This window comes from Spermophilus citellus (assembly GCF_964194105.1).
Source record: "Spermophilus citellus genome assembly, chromosome: 9".
Lineage (NCBI taxonomy): Eukaryota > Metazoa > Chordata > Mammalia > Rodentia > Sciuridae > Spermophilus > Spermophilus citellus.
In genome coordinates this window covers 1,709,499-1,729,425 of record NC_138191.1, presented here as the reverse complement: position 1 = coordinate 1,729,425, position 19,927 = coordinate 1,709,499, and the positions used below count along the sequence as shown (strand labels likewise).

Here is a 19,927-nt window from a genome sequence, read left to right as displayed (position 1 = left end):
AGCCCTGAGGTATAGATACTGATATTATCATCTGCATTTTCATAGATAAGGAAATTGAAGCTCAGAGAAAAGGGAAAAGTAGGCCAGGTCATAGAAATCCTTGAATATTACGCAAAGAAGCCTTGTGTTTATTCTGTAGGTAGTGGTGAGCCATTACATAAAGATTTTAATCATGGAACGAAATGACCAGAACTGTGCTTTAGAAAGATGAATCTCCTGGGATTCTTTAGAGTGGATTGGATGAGGGACACTAGGTGATAAGAATTGAATTAAGGTAATGGTAGATGGAATAACTAAAGTGTAAATAATTATGCAATATATAATTATTAAATAATTTAACAGGAGAAAGCAACAGGAAAATCCATTATAACCAATCCACGCCTAGGGGCATTTCTTTAGTAGAGTAGTGATTCTTATGTTTGGGGGTATGGTTATCTTCAATAAGCTGATAATGTCTATCAATGCTTTCTCTAGAAAAATATACACTCATAATTCTATAAACAACTTCAAGTGGCTTAGAACACCCTAGAGTTACACCTCGGCTAAGAACCTCTTGGATTCCAGAATAAGGAGACCTGGGCTTAAGTTCTGCTGGGCCCTGGTGCAAGCTAGCTGTGTCTTGAACAAGTCACTTCTCTAAGATTTTTTTCCTTTATCTATGAAAGAAAGTTTTTAGATCTCTGAGGGCCCTTTGAGTTTAGAGAGAGAAAGTTTCTAACCTCATGAAGCTTATTAAGGAAATAGACAATAAATATAAAGAAAATTGAAATTTTAGCTGGAGCCTATGCCTGTAATCCCAGCAACTTGGGAGGCTGAGGCAGAGGATCTTGAGTTCAAAGCCAGGCTCAGCAGATTAGTGAGGCACTTAGCAACTCAGTGAGACTCTGTCTCTAAATAAAATATAAAAAGGGATGGGGATGTGGCTCAGTGGGTAAGCACCCTGGATTCAATCCCTGGCACAAAAAAAAAAAAAAAAAAAAAAAAGAAGAAGAAAATTAAAACACTGTGGGGTTCTGGGAATGCAGAATAGCTGTATTTCTGGTTTGGCCAAACTGTGAATAAATTCATTTTTCTTTCTATTAAAAAAAATAAAAAACAGGATAAGGAAAGAATAATGATTGCAATGTGTATTAATATATTTTACCAATTTTGTTTTTTTTTTTAAAGAGAGAGTGAGAGAGGAGAGAGAGAGAGAATTTTTAATATTTATTTTATTTTTTTTTTTAATTCTCGGCGGACACAACATCTTTGTTGGTATGTGGTGCTGAGGATCGAACCCGGGCCGCACGCATGCCAGGCGAGCGCGCTACCGCTTGAGCCACATCCCCAGCCCTATTTTACCAATTTTGATATCGTCTTTTTGTCCTCCAGTTTCTCTCTACTCTGAGTATATAATTTGCTTTTTGCTTTGTTTCCTGATAGGAAAGAATTGGGATGTGAGTGCTGCCCTCAGTGATTTTGAACAGCTACGTCAAGTTCATGCTGGGAACCTGCCCCCACCCTTCAGTGAAGGGAATAGTGGCTCCAAGACCCCTGAAAAGGGGTGTTCTGATAGAGAGTCCACTCGCCCTCTACGACCCATCCTACAGCGGCAGGATGACATCATTCAAGGTACTGGGCTAACTGAGGGATGTTTCTGTATAGGGAGTAGGAGGGGTGGGGATTGCTAAACAGATTCAGAAAGTTTGGTGATCCTTTGGAGATGTTTTCTTTCCTTACTCTTATCTCCAGCCAAACCCATATTGAGATAGTGTCAATCTGTCCAGGGGCCAGAGCACCTTACTGTCTCTCTGCATCTTGAGTGTTATCCTGAATAAAGGCCTTCTTCAGATAGTGTAAAAGAAATAGAGGAAGGAGGATAACAATCTAATTATTGAGATAAAGCGTATATAAGGGAAGAATTAAGAGTTGGTCACTGCCATCTGTCTCTTTGGAGAGTAATTTGTTAATATTTGCCAGTATCTATCAAAATTTGAAAAATTATATACTCTTTAACTCAACAATTTCATTTCTAGAAATTCATCACGTATATGTGTATTTGTATGTATTTTACTTACTTTTTATTTATTTTTGTGCCAGGGATTGAACCAAGGGGCTCTTAACATTGAGCCACATCCCTAGCCCTTTTTTATATTTTAAGATAGGGTCTCGCTAAGTTACTGAGTCTGGCTTTGAATTGTGATCCTCTTGCCTCAGCCTTCCAAGCCACTGGGATTATAGGCATATATCTCCTTTAAATAAACAAATACATAAATACATACACATGCAATGTGACTATTTCATAATAATTAAAACTTGATGATAATTTTTAATGCCCATTAATAAAAAAGTGGTTAAATAAATTATAATCATTCATATTGAGGAATACTCTCAGTCATTAGAAAGAATTAGGTAGAACTGAGTGATATTTTAGAAAAAAAAATCTCTAAAAATATATTCTGAAAGGTAAGATTTATTATAATGTATGTAGCATGCTCCTTGTACTTTAAAAATACAATTTAAAAAGCTATATGTGCTTCTGTGTCCCTAAAAATTTCCAGAAGGATGTAAAAGTTTGTCTCTGTGGAAGGGTTCAAGAATTTTGATTGCAAGGAAACTTCTTTATCCCTTTTGATACTATTTTTATTTTATTATTATTATTTTTTTTTACCATGGTCAGGCAGACATGTGGTACTTTTTATTTATTTGTACTTATTTATTTATTTATTTTTGGTACTGAGGATTGACCCCAGAGGTACTTAACCACTGAGTCACATCCCCAGTCCTTTTTTAAATTTTGAGACATGGTCTCACTAAGTTGCATGGGACTTTGTTAAGTTGCTGAGGCTGAACTTGAACTAGCAGTTCTCCTGCCTCAGCCTCCCGAGTTGCTAGGCTTATAGGTGTGCACCTCCACTTTAAAAAGTGCACATGGTACTTTTTAAGTTTCTAAAAAATATTTTAAAATAATATCACTATTACTTCATAGTTGGTGAGGTGGCACATGCATATAATCCCGGCAACTTGGAAGGCTGATGCATGAAGCTTGCAAGTTTGAAGCCAGTGTAGGCAGCTTAGTGAGAACCTGTCTCAAAAAATAAAAAGGGGTTGAGGATATAACTCAGTGGTAAAGTGCCTCTGGGTTCAATCCCTAATAATGGGGTTGGAGGGAAATTTATTTTGTGCATTTCATCTCTGGGAAATACTGAATCGAGAATGGCTACCCTACACTTGAACTCTATCCCTCTGTGATAATTATTACATAACTTAAGCCATGCAAATGAATTATAATACTACACTAAGTAGATTGCACTCACAGTGAAATATTGGTGGGAGAATTACAAGTACTACATATTCAAAACAGATGAAATGATTTAGGGCACTATCTATATTACTCTTTACCTCTGTAGCATGTTAAGAATTGACTGTCCCTATAAATTTCTGATAAATAAGAATATCAAGAAGAGATGAAGTAAATAGTATAAATAGGTGTTTTTGATGGTAAGATGAAAGTTCCTGTGTGAATAAGATTCTGTTAATTTTCTTTTCTATAATGGAAATTCTTTCCATATTCTCCAAGACCCTGAGAAGTATCAGGGAGACTATTAGACTAAATCTAGTCTAATGAGACCCCATTTCCCTCTTCCTTCTACCAAACCACGATCAAGTTACTAAAGGATCAAGTTGCAAACCCTCTCATATTGAAAATAGAAGTGGAAGAATACAGTCATAGGAAGAGGATGGTGAGGCAAATTTCAAACAAGGGTAGAAAGAGGAATGTATATTTGGTGCTAATTGGTGCCTGCAAAAATGTCGCTTTCTGTATTTCTTCAGTTTTACTTGGCTTGAGAAAAAGGGCCAGGATGTTTAGAAGCTGGTTAGACTCAGTTTTTCCCTGACTGGAAACCCTGTCAAGAGGTAACCATCACATCAGTGGAGAGTTCTCTGAGTGGGTTGTGTATGTTCTAAGGTGACTCCATTTCTCATTGCAGAAAAACGCCTGTCTAGGGGCATCTCCCACGCCAGCTCCAGCATTGTTTCCCTGGCCCGGTCCCATGTCTCCTCCAATGGTGGGGGTGGGGGGAGCAGTGAGCACCCCCTGGAAATGCCCATCTGTGCCTTCCAGCTTCCAGATCTCACTGTGTACAATGAAGACTTCCGCAGCTTCATAGAGAGAGACCTCATTGAGCAGTCCATGCTGGTTGCCTTGGAACAGGCAGGTCAGTGAGTGCTTCATCTCCAGTGTTCTTCCCTCTATTCTGTACCTATAGATAACCACCTGGAAGGGCTGGCCTTGATCAATAGCTTCCAGTGTGTGATCTGATTGCAGTCAAAGGCAGAGGTCAGGTGCTCACTTCCATACCACATATACTAAAATTGGATCAATATATAGAGATTAGCACAGTCCTTGCACAAGGATGATACATAAATTTGTAAAACATTCCATAAAAAAAGCAGTAGTCAGATAAACATGTACTGAGCTAGTGCTTTCTAAAGTTACAGGAAAGGATACAGATTAGACATTTTATTTTGGAAGTTTCATATTTGATAGAAAGGAAACCATATATTTATGTAAAAGGCCTAGGAATCAGTACCTAAAAATCAATGTATGAAAGAGCACAAACTAATTATAATTGGCTGTGGAGCACCCTTGAGAACAGAGTACTATTGATATAGATGATGCAGTAGATGTCAGACTTATCTATATGAACCTTTCCCCTTAAATCTATTTACTTTAACATTTGTGTTTGTCTTAAACTATTAAAATTAGTTAATATAGAGCAAGGCAGCTGGGAATCCTGGGAAAAGTTCACTTGTTAAAAAACTCTCATCGGGTGTGATGATGCACGCCTGTGGCTCAGGAGGCTGAGGCAGGAGGATCTTGAGTTCAAAGCCAGCCTCAGCAAAAGTGAGGTGCTAAGCAACTCAGTGAGACCCTGTCCCCTAAATAAAATACAATATAGGGCTGGGGATGTGGCTCAGTTGTTGAGTGCCCCTGAGTTTAATACCTGGTACCCCCCCCAAAAAACCCAAACAAAAAAAACTCCCATGGGAGAAAGACTGGAGGGGAGGTGGGGCATACTAAGGGAGTGTTTATTTTTCCTTTTGTACCTGTCTATATTAATTACATGCATTTATAGTTTTTTAAAAAGTTAGCAAGTCATCTGGGCTAGTGAAATTTAGGCCAGTTTTTCTTTCTGTAGTTCAAGAAAACTTTTAAATAAAGTTTTTAAGTAAATATATTTATTTTTAACCTAAGTATTTCCTCCTGTAAATAATGGGAAGTATTAGATGACTATACAGAATCAAGGCTCATTTTCTTGGGTGTTTCATATACTTTGTCTTATTGCTTTTGTCTTTAAAGTCATACCACATCGTGCTGATATGCTGATTATCATATATGCAGATAATACAGAGTTGTATTTGTTATATTGATAATGGATTTATACTGAGTTTTGTTGCCACAGTATTTACAGGTCTCCTGACCAGAGTGAAGAAATCAGGGCCAGTCCAAGTAGCCAGCAGTTTCAATCTTAGCACAATTGACATCTTGAGCCTGATAATTCTTTGTTGCGCAAGCTGCCTTGTGCATTATATTTAGAAGCATCCCTTGTCTCTTCCTCACTAGATGTTAGTAGCAAATCCCCTGCCAGTTTGGGTAAGCAAACATATCTCCATACATTGCCTAAAGTTTTCTTAGAACAAAATTGTCCCTACTTAAGATCCATTGATCTAACCAGTTGTGCTCACCAGATTCTGACTGACTAAATATGTCTTAAGAAGATTTAGAGTAATAGAACAATGGTTTTATTCTGGGTAGTACTCCTAGAGGAGGCTAATCTACTGTCCTTTTCTTCCACTGTCATGTTTCTCCAGGGCGTTTGAATTGGTGGGTTAGTGTGGACCCCACCTGTCAGAGGCTGCTTCCTTTGGCAACTACTGGAGATGGGAACTGCCTTCTGCATGCAGCCTCTCTTGGTGAGTCTTGAAAACAGCTTTCTATACCCTGGTAGAAAGGAAGAAATTGAATCAAATCTTATGTGTAGGACTTGACACAACCAAATTGATCCTGGGCAGAAGTTAGTTCACAGCAGTTTTTTTTTTTTTTTTTTTGGTGTGTGTGTGTATGTGTGTGTGTGTGTGCGCGCAGGAGATGGAAGAGAGCCCTGTCCTGGTTTTTCAGTCTTGTTGAGGTGAACACAGGGTTTAGCTTAAGCCCCAGTCTGTGAGCTGACTTCTAGGTATAATGAGCAACACTAAGCACAACTCTGTGTGTGCGTGTGTGTGTAAAATTCTACTTGATAGTTATTCCTTTGGTGTATAAAAAAGATGTTTTCAGTAGTCCTTTTGTGTGTGTGTGTGGTGCTTCGGATTGAACCCAGGGCCTGTGCATTCAAGCAACGCACTCTACCAACTGATCTAGATCCCCAGCCCTTCAGCAGTCCTTTTTGACACTTACTTACTTTAACTTACTAAACCTATCCATAACTCAATACATTATTTGCGCTTAGTTTTAAAAAAGTTCTCCATTTTCTAGCCATTCCTCAAGCTTGGATACTGATTGCTGTGTGCCAGATCAGTCTTGTCTGCCACTATTCTGTATTTAAGTTTGTTAGAATTGCCTCAGGAATGAGGGCTTCCTATCAGGAGTTTGTGGGAAGTGTTATATCCCTCACTCTCAGATTCTCAAAGTCTCTAAACCTCCAGAGTAGGAGCATCCTTTCTTGATTAGTACTTCTTCCCTAAATTACATCTAGAGTTTCTTTGAACATGGTCTTTAGCCTGATTTTCTTCATGCCAATGTGTGTGTATCATAATTAATAATTTCATGTACAAGGGGTTCAGAGTGAAGCTTAGCGGTAGAGCACTTGCCTAGCTTGTTCAAGGCCCTATATTTAATCCCGAGAACTGTAAAAAACAAAAACAAAACCACAAACCACAATTAGTAAGTGGAGTTGAGTCAGGTAAGGCTCCTTTATGTCATGCTTTCTTGCCATAGGGATGTGGGGTTTCCATGATCGGGACTTGATGCTGAGGAAAGCTCTGTATGCACTGATGGAGAAGGGAGTCGAGAAGGAAGCACTGAAAAGGCGCTGGAGGTGGCAGCAAACCCAGCAGAACAAGGAGGTAGGAGGCCTGGGGGGGCACCTTGTGTCCTCACATTACCAACTTAGCGAAGTTACCCAGAGATGAATAAAATCCAATCAGATCAGTATTATTTCCCTTGTAATCCTGAAAGTTATGGAAAATGCAAGTGACCTATACCATAGGGTAAATGTTCTCTGATACAATCATAAGAACTGGTGTAGGGAAGCTGAGACTTAAAAAGAGGTGTCTAACATTGTGCTTTTCATATGAAAGATAATATCTTCCATGGCAGTGTTTTGCAAAATGAGGTATGAAAATTCTAAGGATTTTTTATTTTGGTTTTTGGCTTAAAATAAGGCTAGATTAATTTTTAAGGACTTATGTTTTCAATTCTTATAGAATGTTAGTGCTTAAGTTTTTCGATGCATATACTCAGTTTTAGATGGATTAAAAATTGAAAAAAAAGTAGCAATAGATTATCTGTACTTTCCATCCTCATATCAGAGGTTGGGCAAAATGAAACAGCCCTGTCTATTTCATGTGTGTTTATAAAGGTAATTGCTTTCCTATTCCAATAATAGAATAGCAGAGCCTAAAATATATATTATCTATCTCTTTGCAGAAAAAGTTGACTGATCCCTTCTCTTTAATAATGATATTATAATTTACATAAAATAATAGACCTCCATAGTCCCTTTTTTCTTGGTTCTGTCTTTTATGTTTATATCCCCTGCTCTTCATGTATATCTGGGTTTTTTGTTTGTTTTGGGGGGGCATGTTTTGGGTGTTTCTGACATTGAATATGAGAATATCTCTTCAGAAGCTTTCTCTGTCCTTCTATCTAGTTTCTTTTTTTCCTCCTTTGACTGTATTATTATAACTGGTAATGATATAGAACTAAGAGTTTATTTTATTTAGAATTTTTTTATGTCCTATCTGAGCATGGTGGTGCACACCTATAATTCCAGTGGCTTGGGAGGCTGAGGCAGGAGGATCACAAGTTCAAAGCCAGCCTCCGCAACTTAGAGAAGCCCTGTCTGTAAATGAAAAATGGCCAGGGATGTGATTCAGTGATTAAGTACCCCTGGATTCAGTCCCTGGTATAAAGAAAAAAAAATTTATGTCCTAAGTTTTAAAATATATAAGAAAGATGTATTGTTTCTTTCTCAAAAATTATATCCAGAGAGGTAGGAATATAGCTCAGTTGGTAGAGTGCTTGTGTAGCATGCATAAGGCCCTGTAATCCCCAGCATCACCAAGAAACAAAACAAAGATTTTAGTTGTCAAAATTAGGATGATATTAAGATTAGAATCCTGTTCGTAATCAGCCAATAAATATTAGAAATAAATCCATGGGCAAAGCAATATAAGTGACATTCTTTTTTGGAGGGGTGGGTTACTGGGAATTGAACTCAGGGGCACTCAACCACTGATCCATATCTCCAGCCCTAGTTTATATTTTAGAGATGGTCTCACTGAGTTGCTTAACACCTCACTTTTGCTGAGGCTGGCTTTGAACAGACAATCCTCCTGTCTCAGCCTCTCGAGCCTCTGGGATTACAGGCGTGCACCACCGCGCCTGGCAAGTGACAATCTTTATTGCCACAAAACTTGGGGTTGGCACTGTGGAAAGTGTCTGTTGTCTGAGCTAGAGTCAGCCTAGCAAATCAGTAGTTAGCTTTGCTTCTTCACCATTGAGTGTACATAATACCTGAACCTTAGATTTGATTGCTCCAGGGGCAAGAAGAGGACAAAAAAGAGCATACCAATTATGAAGTGAAAATTATGGAAATAGTCAAAATAGGTGTGCCCAATTCCAGCTTTTAAATCTCTTATCATTATTATTTTATTTTAAGATAGGGTTAGATTATGATGCTATTTAGACAGGAGACCCTCAAGTACCTGAGTTCTATCCTAAGTTTACCTCCTTTCCTTCCAAAAGAAAACATGCATAGTAGCTAATGAAGGAGCAATCGTTTTATTTCTTTTGCTCAGCACAATGCAAGTTCCATACTAGAAATGTGGCCTATGTAATTGTCTTAGCTTAGAAGTGTGTGGCATTGTACCCAGCCTTGGCAGGGGGAATGGGAAGAGGATTGAGGAGCTTCTTTTGGCTTACTCTAGTACCAAACACCAAACTTAATTAGTTTTGATTTCTCAAGCCTTCTTGGTTTTTGTTCGAATTGATGGTAAAGCCTAATATTTTCTTAATGATAAGGTTAGAAGTATATGCCACCTAGTGGTTATGTGTATTAAAAATAGGAATCAGAAATAGGCAAGAGGAAGTCAGATCCTCCTGGAGAGAGAGAGAGAGAGAGAGAGAGAGAGAGAGAGAGAGATTATATGAGAGTGACTAGAATCTTCCACATATAATTTGTGCATTGTTCTTTTTGTCTTTAATTGAAATGAAATTTGTAATAGCATTTATAAATTGAAAATAGCTTTGTCTTTTTTACTAAAAATGCTTAAAATAGCTCTTAAATTCTTCATGTTTCTAGTGTGATCCTTCTACTGTTGGTATTTAATTAAGCAGTATAAATTCATTTTAATACTGATATAAGCCAAATAAAGTCTAAAAAGTAAACTTGTCTCTCAAATTATCATATATTTTTAAATTGTACCACTACAATTTAAAAAAATTAATAAAAATTACAGTTTTACTTAACTTGTATTTACTGATTACTGATCACAAATTAGGCACTGGACACATTGCATAAAACACAGTCCTGGCTTTTAAGAGCAGTAGTAGGAAATGGATTTCAAACACATAATTGCAACAAAATGAAACAGGTATGAAGGAAAAGCACAAAAAAGGAGTGTTTAAATTACTAGGGATATTTAGGAAGGACTTCACAGAGGAGAGGTACTTGAGTTTTATCCTGAAAGTTTAGAAATTACCAGATACACGAGTGGGCTACAGCAGGCAGAAAAGGAACAACTAAGACAAAAGCTCAGAGGTACAAAACAACGTGATGCACTTTAGGTACTACTTTTAAATCAGGGAGCTATTCAACTAGATTAAGTGGGTAGGGGCCAGGAAGTGGGTGTTATGTGCAGTGGGAAGGAGTTTCAACTATGTCTGTCAGACAGTGAGGATTACTAAAAAAATTCTCATCAGGACACAAACATCATCAGATTTTAACTTTAGAAAAAGTTTTCCAGTAGCATTGTAGAAAGCTGGTTAGAAGAGTACATGAGTACATGACTAGAGGTAACAAACAAGTTAGGGGTGCACTGAAGTAGTTAATGCTTCATAATTATTGACTAAAGGGATCCAGATATGAGGTGGGTAAAGAAAGGAAAGGAATCTTAGATAATTCCCTGGTTTCTCATTTGGGTATTAGGATGATAATTGATGGTGTTCACTAAGGTAAGAATATAGAAAGAAGAATGAGTTTGGGCAGAGACAGAAGTTGTTATGTCAAGAATTTGAGGTAGCCCTGGACAGGTAGAAGTATCTAATTGGTAGTTGGATATGTGAATAATAGAAATTAAGAAGTAATATGGGCTTAGAGATAAGGATTTGAGAGTCATCTTGGGGATTTTAGAGAGTCCACTGAATTTGGCAATTAAAAAAAAAATACGTTTATTTTATTTATTTATTTTTTTATGGTGCTGAAGATCGAACCCAGGGCTAGGCGAGTGCTCTACTGCTGAGCCACAACCCCAGCCCCTGAATTTGGCAATTTGAAAGACTTATCCGTTACTGGAGTTAGGTGAAGTGGTATGTCGGGGATTGGGAGAGTAGGATGAAAGGCAGAAACAAAAACCAGATTGTAATGGGTCAGAAAAGAATAGAAGATTTTTAAAATGTGAGAAAGATAATAGACTGTTCTTTCTATGGATTTTGACTTTAAAAGGGAAGAAATTTGATTCTGTGATACAATTGTAAATCAAGTACTAAGAGACTAATTAATTAAAATGGGTATTTCCTCTTAGAATCTTGCTTCTCATTGCTTGGCATCCCGTGCTTATCTTTCATAGTCAGGGCTGGTATATACAGAGGATGAATGGCAGAAGGAATGGAATGAACTGATCAAACTTGCCTCAAGTGAACCCCGAATGCATCTAGGTACCAATGGAGCCAATGGTGGTGGGTAAGTGTGGCAAAATGGGGAGGAGGAAGGAATTTTTCTGGAGTTTTCTGTCTAGAGAGCACTGTGCTAAGAGGTTGTTTAAAGGAAAGAGAGGACCCATGACAAGGGCACACTTGTAAAAGCATGGTATGTTCTCTGTATTTGAACACACTTATACCACAGTGGATGATGGGGTGGAGGGGGGAGTGAGACTAAAGGCAATAGTAGTAATAATCCAGGCAAGAGGGCTGTGGGTGTGCGAGTGATAGACTAAAGATAGGTCAGAAGAGACAGGTACAAGAGACACACAGGAGATGGAATTGATCTAACCACATGATTAATTGAAGCTGAGATAAAAAATGGGAATATTTCACAAATTTCTGATTAAGCTACTGAGTAGAATGTGAGGCTATTTTTTAAGGGAACACAGAAAGAGGAATTTTGGAATTTTCTTTTGTAAGACATGATTAGTACAAATTGTGGGTGTTTGTGGTTGGTAAGATAAGCAGGATGAGGTTATGCTGTTGTGTATTGGGCCACTGGATAAGAGAAATGAGGGACTTGTTGAGCAAGATGAATATTAAGAGACAGGGATTATCCTTAACTTCCAAATGCCACCTTAGCCACAGAGCCTTCAAATATTCTTTCTTGGATTTCCCTATTTGTGAAATGGAAGTAGAAACAGCTAGTAATAAAATAATCAGCTAGATCAGTGGTAGCCTTAAGATTGGAAAACAAGGAAAGGACATGCTTTTCCCTGTCTTCAGAATTGGTCTTCAGGGCTCTCATTTTGTTTTTCCTGCTTCCTTCCACTGTGCCCCTTCCACCTATTCTCTTCTCCAACTCCAGGGTGGAAAGTTCAGAGGAGCCTGTCTATGAGAGCCTAGAAGAATTCCATGTCTTTGTCCTTGCTCATGTGCTTAGGAGGCCCATCGTCGTCGTGGCAGACACCATGCTGAGGGACTCTGGAGGAGAAGGTGAGTCAGCCAGCCAGGCCTCATTCCACCCTGAGTACCCACTATTGGAAGAGCCTTGGAATAAACACCAGGAAGAGAGCAGAAGGGTGGATGTATAAGCTGGGCAGTGCACACCCAGTGGCTTGGGAGGCTGAGGCAGGAGGCTCACAAGTTCAAAGCCAGTCGTAGCAACTTAGCAAGGCCCTGTCTCAAAATAGAAAGGGCTAAGGATGTGACTCAGTTGCTAAGCACCCCTGGGTTCAATCCTGATACTGAAAAAAAAAAAAAAAAAAGAAGAAGAAGAAGAAAGAAAAGAAAAATATATAGACTTTTAGTGGGGGAAGAAAAGATACATATTAGAACAAATGCAAAATTCTGAAGAGATTCAGAGTAAAGCAGTTGGGGTTAATTACTGAGACTTCTTTAGAAACAATTATTAAAGAAGTTGGAATGAAAGTGGGGACTCAGTTGGCAGAGGCAGGTGGAGGGATTTTCCACTAGGCAAGAACACAGCCTTAGTAATAATCTCTATGGTTTCCTACAGCATTTGCCCCTATTCCCTTTGGGGGAATCTATCTGCCCTTGGAGGTCCCAGCCAGCCAGTGTCACCGATCTCCTTTGGTGCTCGCCTATGATCAGGCCCACTTTTCTGCACTTGTGTCCATGGAGCAGAAGGAGAATGCCAAGGAACAAGGTGCTAAATGCATGTCTATGTCTCTAGTGTCCTTTGGTCTGCATTATTTTCACTTAGAAGAGTGGAAATGAGGGCTAACATAGGAGGAAAGAATTAAGGGCAACATGCAAGCCCACACAATGCATGTTGGTACTCTTTTCCTAAGTTATACAGTACACCAGAGTTTTTGAATTAAAAAATCAAAAGGTTTGAGGGGGGAACATAAATTATATTCCCTGCTCTGGAGAAAAGGGCTCATGGATTAAGGTCATAGCACCTTCTAAAAGATGCTTTGCTGCATTTGTCTTTATCTTAATGACTCTGAATTCCCTGAATAAACAACTCAAGAATATCATGAGAGTTAGTTGACTGACTGGTGAGGAGTCATGGAGATTAGTGGCCTAAATTGTGTGTTGGGAGGTAGGAGAAAACTAGCCTATTGTTTTTTAATGCCTGGGATCATTCACATGTAAGAATTGAGAAGTGACTATGACTAGAGACTTGTGTATGATTTTAGTGAAGTCAGTTTGTGTTCAGTTGCCTTCCTCTCTCCTCAAGGAGACTCCTTGACGGCATCTTTTTTCCTCCCCAGCTGTGATCCCACTTACAGATTCAGAGCATAAGCTGTTGCCCTTGCACTTTGCTGTGGACCCAGGAAAGGGCTGGGAGTGGGGCAAAGATGACAATGACAATGTTCGATTGGCCAGGTGAGGCAGGCCTAGCCTTTCCATCCTATTTTGTAGCTGGACTCTCTTCCATAAGCAGGGGCTATGTCCTGGGGATTTTTCTTAGCTCAGAGGCCAGACAGTTGCATCTTAACTGAAGTTTCTTTGGGAAGAGGAAGAGAGGGAAGAGGGGTTAGGCACCAAGACTTTTGCATATTGTGGGGGCTTTGTCTTCCTGTGAAAGATGGGAATCCTGGGGCCTCAGCCATTCTTTTCTTAATAGTAGGAAGAATGTTCCTCCATTCATACGTCCCAGAATCACCAAAGCAGTGGTCAGAAAATCAAATCACACTTTCTCTCAGCTTAATTGAGAAGAATTTTAAATAACTGACCAAATTAGTTTGCTGTGGGTTTTGTCTTTTTGGAGTTTAGTCAGCAATAAAAATACATTCCTTCTCACTCTCCGTGGCCTGTTTAACTTCTTTCTGCCTCCCAGCATATGAATGTAAAAGTTCTTCCCTTACATTTTACCTGGTGCTTCCTTCTTTGGGCCTCTGAAACTTTGGGAACTGGCTGAAGGAGCATTTATGGCTTTTTAAAAATAAGTCCTCACCTAATATTATTATAATAATGGCTATTGTTTAGTATTTCCTATTTTCCAGACATGGCTGTGCCCTTTCTAAACACTATTTTAACACAATGCCACAGGATAGATATGATTATCGACACCCATTATTAACTCAAGCTGAGTTTCAGGGAGGTTGAAGTGACTTGTTCAAGGTCAAAAGTTTAGTAATTGGAGCTTTGATTAAAACCCATTTCTGTTTGAGTCCTAAGCCATGTGTAGAGGCCCCTCCATCCACCTTTCTTCTCAACTATATCATACCCCTTTTCTTTACTAGATTACATTAAGTTTTTAAATCCTTTTTTTTTTTCTCCTTTTCACAGTGTAATTCTGTCCCTAGAGGTTAAATTGCATTTGCTGCATAGCTACATGAATGTGAAGTGGATCCCATTGTCTTCTGATGCACAGGTGAAAGCTTCTTCCATCCCTACCCACATTTGCCTCACTTTCAGTGACAGAATAAGGAGATCTGGTTAGTGCTTACCTTCTAAATCTGTTCTGAGTGGTAGCTTACGCATCAAGGTTAGGAGTAATGGGAAGATGTCAGATAATTTCCAAAGGATACCTTTTCCTACCTTGCTACCTGTTAGTTTCCTCTGTGGACTATATTTCTCTAATCAGGCTCTGCTTTCTTATACTAAAATGCAGTCTTTAAGAAACATTTTCTAGGGCTGGGGTTGTAGCTCAGCTGTAGAGTGCTCACCTAGCAGGTGTGAGGCCCTGGGTTCGATCCTCAGCACCACATTCAAATAAATAAAATAAAGGTATTGTGTCCAACTACAACTAAAAAATAAATTTTTTTTAAAAAGGAAGCATTTTCTAGGAACTGGGGTGTAACTCAATGGTAGAGCCACTTGCCTAGCACATATAAGCCCCTGGGTTCAATCTGTAGTACAACAAAACAAACTAAAACATTTTCTGGTGAACTTGAGGTTGTCATTACTTTGTCCCAGTCATGCTGTAGTTAGACCTGTTTTAGGCACCAGGAAGAGACAGAATTTTTTCAGGAGTTTTGGGACCCCGGGGGTTCTAAGTTAGAACAGCAGGAGCAAGAGAAAATTGATGAACATCAGAGTGCTAAAGTTTAAAAGGATGGTTGGGCTTTGTTGGTTGTGACTAGCCAAGACTTCCTTTAGGTTAATTTTGAACAGTACTTGATATAGAGATGTTTATAATAAAGGACATTCTGGTATCTGAAATATTCTCCCTCCTTACCCAGAAGCTGAGTATTGTATGGTTGCACGGTTGTTCACCATGTAATACATGGTGAGCAGTGAGGTTTCTTTTGGTATCTAGAATAGAAAGGAGTCAGATGGCAGTGGCTGAGATCAGAGTTGGATATTACATACATCTTTAACTCATGAGAAAGCTGACTAGAGCCAGAGAAGGACAGATTCTGAATCCTGGGTGACCTTTCCCCGTCATGACAACAGCCATTCTCTGGAGCTAGGCAATCTAAGGATGGAGTTCACAAGGTACTTAGTACCCTTTCCATATGGCTAATTCCTATAACAGCGGCTGCAGGGAGCCCTGAGAGCTGATGGATGGGCCCAAGGTAAAGCCCAAACCATTGGGATAACTGTCAGCACTGTTTTTGTCTCTTCTAGGCTCCTCTGGCCCAACCTGAGTCTCCCACAGCCTCAGCTGGAGATGAGCCCCGATCCACTCCTGAATCTGGGGAATCAGACAAGGAGTCAGTTGGCAGTAGTTCTACCAGCAATGAAGGCAGCCGGCGGAAGGAGAAGTCAAAGCGAGATCGGGAGAAAGACAAGAAAAGAGCAGATTCTGTGGCTAACAAACTGGGCAGCTTTGGCAAAACCTTGGGCAGCAAGCTCAAGAAGAACATGGGAGGCCTGATGCACAGCAAGGGCTCTAAGCCTGGAGGGGTGGGAACCGGGTCGGGGGTAAGCAGTGGCACTGAGACACTGGAGAAGAAGAAGAAAAACTCACTGAAGAGCTGGAAAGGTGTCAAAGAGGAGGTAGTGGGGGATGGACCTGTATCTGAGAAGCCCACATCTGAGTCTGTTGGTAATGGAGGGAGCAAGTATAGCCAGGAGGTGATGCAAAGCCTGAGCATTATGAGGATTGCCATGCAAGGGGAGGGGAAATTTATTTTTGTTGGAACCCTGAAGATGGGTCACCGTCACCAATATCAGGAGGAGATGATCCAGCGCTACCTATCTGATGCTGAGGAGAGATTCCTGGCAGAGCAGAAACAGAAGGAGGCAGAGAGGAAGATCATGAATGGAGGGGTAGGGAGTGGGCCTCCCCCAGCCAAAAAGCCAGAGCCAGATGGCGGGGAGGAACAGCTGACTGCCCCCCGAGCAGAGTCCAAGGCACTGGCATACTCTACTGGCTATCCTGGGGGCTTTACTATCCCTCGGCCTTCTGGGGGTGGAGTGCACTGCCAGGAACCCCGGAGGCAGTTGGCAGGGGGTCCTTGTGGGGGGGGGCTGCCACCATATGCGACCTTTCCCAGACAGTGCCCTCCTGGGCGACCCTACTCCCACCAGGACAGCATCCCTTCTCTGGAGCCAGGCAGTCACTCCAAGGATGGAGTTCACAGGGGTGCATTGTTACCACCCCACTTTCGCGTGGCTGATTCCTATAGCAACGGCTATAGAGAACCCTCTGAGCCAGATGGATGGGCTGGAGGCCCCCGGGGGCTTCCCCCAACCCAGACCAAATGCAAACAACCGAACTGCAGCTTTTATGGACACCCTGAGACAAACAACTTCTGCTCTTGCTGTTACAGGGAAGAACTGAGGAGGCGGGAACGTGAGCCGGGTGGGGAGCTGCTGGTGCACAGGTTCTGAGTGGATGGAACCTGTGAGGGCAAGGGGGCCGAATGAAGAAAGTTAAGCGCAACACACTGGCTCATCAAGACCCAGCCCCCCAGGTTGATGGGGCAAATGCAGAAATGTTTATGGGAGCCTAGCTGGAAACTTAGGTGTGTGCGCTTGAGTGCTGCCAAGTGGGCAAGATCAGGTCAGAGTTGGATGGTGCCTCAAGGGCTGTACTATTCCTTTGTAGAGCTTGACTTGATGGGACTAAGGAGGTACAAAGGGGTAGGGATGGTAATTCTGTCTCAGAACCTTTTCAGTCCCATCCCAGGATCTAATGGAAAGTAGTATGAGAGGGTTTGGTGTGGGGGAGTGGGAAGTGGACAGATGTCTGGGGGAGAAACTGGTAAAGTAGATTCTCAGTTAATTAAAGAAAAAAAGAGACCAAAGTTCTTTTAGGTTGGAATAAAGCACATGGTGGTGGAGTTGGGAGTGTGGAGGGAAATAGATATTGGACAAAATTTACTATTGATTTGAATAGGGTAGTAATTAGAGTTGGATAAATTCTACCTCCAGAAGGATCTGGAAAGACAAGACAGTAAAGAGTGCTCTTGAATGCTTGTTGGGGAAGGTAGTTTAAATTCCAGTTTATGGAGATGGGAAGGGGAGGAATTTAAAAGGGGATTCTTTTTCCTCTGAAGTTTGATTTCCTTCTGAATAGTCATCTATCTAGTTTGAAAGGAGATTGCCTCCTCTCTTTTCCTCATCCTTTTTGAGGCTGAACTCAGCTAAGTTAAGAAGGTTGTGATTTTTTTTTAAAGACTTTAATTTTATTTTTAAAAAAAATTCCTCTGGAAAAGAGAGTGATGAGAAGAGCAGCTGTGTGTTGAATTTTCTCCAGGTGAATGGGTGCAGAGTGATCTAACTACTTAGCAATAACCATATGTGAGGGTCAAGTGCATCTTGGGATGGGTGGGACAAGGACAGACATTTGGCCAGACTGTTTCAAACAAAACCAAAAACCTACATAAAGCACTAATATCCTCTGCTGCTGTTTTTCTGTAGAAAGCAACTTATTTTATTGACTAATTTTTTTTAAAGAAACAAAAGGACCCCGACAAACAAAACACTTTAAAAATTATTATTTTTTTTTTTCCTATTTAAGTGATTCTTTCTCCTTCCTCTCTACTTTTGGAGAATGAACTTAACATCCCGGCTTCTTTTGTTAAGCCAGAGCTGACCTTAATCTGTGGTTAGTTTATTAAAATAAATAAATAAAAAAACTTTGTAAGAAGAGATATTTTTGATATTAGGACTGAAGTTGAAACATGGGGTGGGGGTTAGGGCAATTTATAAAAAGGTAGTTAGAGAAATATATTTTAGTGAACTATAACCACAGATCACAGATAACTCCCAATGAGCTGATCTGTCTTTGGATTTCTCCCTTTCATTGACCCAACCCTATTATCCAGCGGATAGGGATGTAGACAGTTGGGGGGAGGTCCTTTGCATTTTGCACAAAGCACAAGTCTGGGCAGCTTATGATCTGGCCAGAACCATTTCTAAGAGCTTTAAGCCAGAAGTCCTTCCTGGGCCAGTTTTCCGTTTCTTTATATTTTTTCCTGGGGGAAAAATCAACTATGCAATTGTATACACTCCTGGGTGCATATGGAGAAGGGGAGTAAGTGTACTTAAGTGTCCAGAGTTTTAATTGGGGCTATTTTTCTGTGCTTGAACTTCTTTGTTGAGGTATGTGTTCATCAGTGTGTAGTGGAATAGAATCCCCACATTTGATCCGAGGCGCACAAGCTGGGAATGTGTGTGTTGGGGGTACTCTGAATTGCATATGTTCCTTCTGCCCAGTCCCGAAAGTTTTCATCCCATTTTTTCCCTCACCAACAAAGCCAGCCAAGACTCACTCATTAGAACTGCTCAATTTAGAAAGATTCCTTTCTCCTCAACAAAGGCGAAAGTCACTTATTTTCCAAAATTGACTAGTCTGCTGATTTAATCATTAACTGTGGCTATTAATTCTCAGGCATTTATTTGACAATAGATTGGTTTTAAGGAAGCAACAAGACTCCAAAGAAAGGGATATGTATATAAGAACCTAGCATGAGATATGCACTCCCCTCAGGCACACAATTTAAATGAGTACTCAGTAATCCAATACTTTAAAAGTTAAGTATTTTTAAAAAAATGAACGCCAAAAATCCATGTTGAACAAAAATCAAAATCTTGAAGACAGGATCTGACCAAGGACCAGAATTTGGGTGAGAGAAGTGAGGTTGGATTAATCAAGTATGAGGACGGATCCTGTCTTTAGTTAAATGTTTGAAATGTTGTTCATCATGAGTTTTTTTAACTTTAGTTTTAATTTTTAAAAAATTGTGTCAAAATAGTATTTACCTGGGTTTTTAATCACTTCTTTCATTTTGTGCCCACAGTGAGTGCCTTGTTCACCTCACCCTAGTCTTGTCCCTGTTTCTGAGGTTGAATAACACTGATGAATCTTCCACCATGTGAGCCTCCATCCGGGGTTGAATAACACTGATGAATCTTCCACCATGTGAGCCTCCATCCCTACCGTGTACAAGACACTTAGTGGCTTAAACCAACACTGGGCTCTCCCCATACTCCCTTAGGCTTCCATATCATAGGATGATGGCCTGGACCAATAGAAGTGGAAACAGACCAGGGTTTCCCCAGAGAATAAAACCAGGGAAGTTGATCCTCCATTGGACTGCTGTGTTTGGATTTGATCTGTTGTTAGATTTTAGTTAATGCTTTTATTTAAAAAATGGAGGACAAATGAACAAAACCAGAAACTTTGTATCATGTTTGTTTTTATTTATAAATAAGCCGATCTCAGTTCTTTTTACTCTCTTTTCAAATGAAAAAAAAAGAAGATGGAAATTTGATGGGGAGAGGAAGGAAGTAATTATGGGGGAAAAGGGCTTTAGGCCTTATGTAAGGATTTTATTAAGATTTTTTTTTTTTTTTGAGCTCGGGAAGGTACTATTAAGAGATTTTAAAAAAACCTCTTCATTCTAAGGATTTGGGACCCTGAAACAATGGATT

At 40.0% G+C, this 19,927-nt stretch overlaps 1 protein-coding gene across 5 annotated transcripts in view; it reads left to right on the top strand.

Annotated features, from left to right (window-relative positions):
* The window catches only part of OTUD7B (OTU deubiquitinase 7B), a 62,316-nt gene extending 42,637 nt beyond the window's left edge, over window positions 1-19,679 (top strand). For 2 of the 5 annotated variants that reach the window (XM_081307006.1, XM_081307007.1), the window contains exons 3-12: window positions 1,423-1,611; window positions 3,972-4,199; window positions 5,857-5,958; window positions 6,980-7,107; window positions 11,053-11,165; window positions 11,994-12,121; window positions 12,645-12,794; window positions 13,366-13,480; window positions 14,387-14,471; window positions 15,671-19,679. In XM_081307006.1, coding sequence (XP_081163132.1) covers window positions 1,423-1,611; window positions 3,972-4,199; window positions 5,857-5,958; window positions 6,980-7,107; window positions 11,053-11,165; window positions 11,994-12,121; window positions 12,645-12,794; window positions 13,366-13,480; window positions 14,387-14,471; window positions 15,671-16,879 — 2,447 coding nt within the window. In that variant the 3' untranslated portion in view covers window positions 16,880-19,679. Of the gene's footprint in view, window positions 1-1,422; window positions 1,612-3,971; window positions 4,200-5,856; window positions 5,959-6,979; window positions 7,108-11,052; window positions 11,166-11,993; window positions 12,122-12,644; window positions 12,795-13,365; window positions 13,481-14,386; window positions 14,472-15,670 lie in introns of those variants that run through there. The other 3 variants (XR_014023625.1, XM_081307008.1, XM_081307009.1) reach the window with 3 other exon arrangements.
* Window positions 19,680-19,927: the final 248 nt, after the last annotated feature.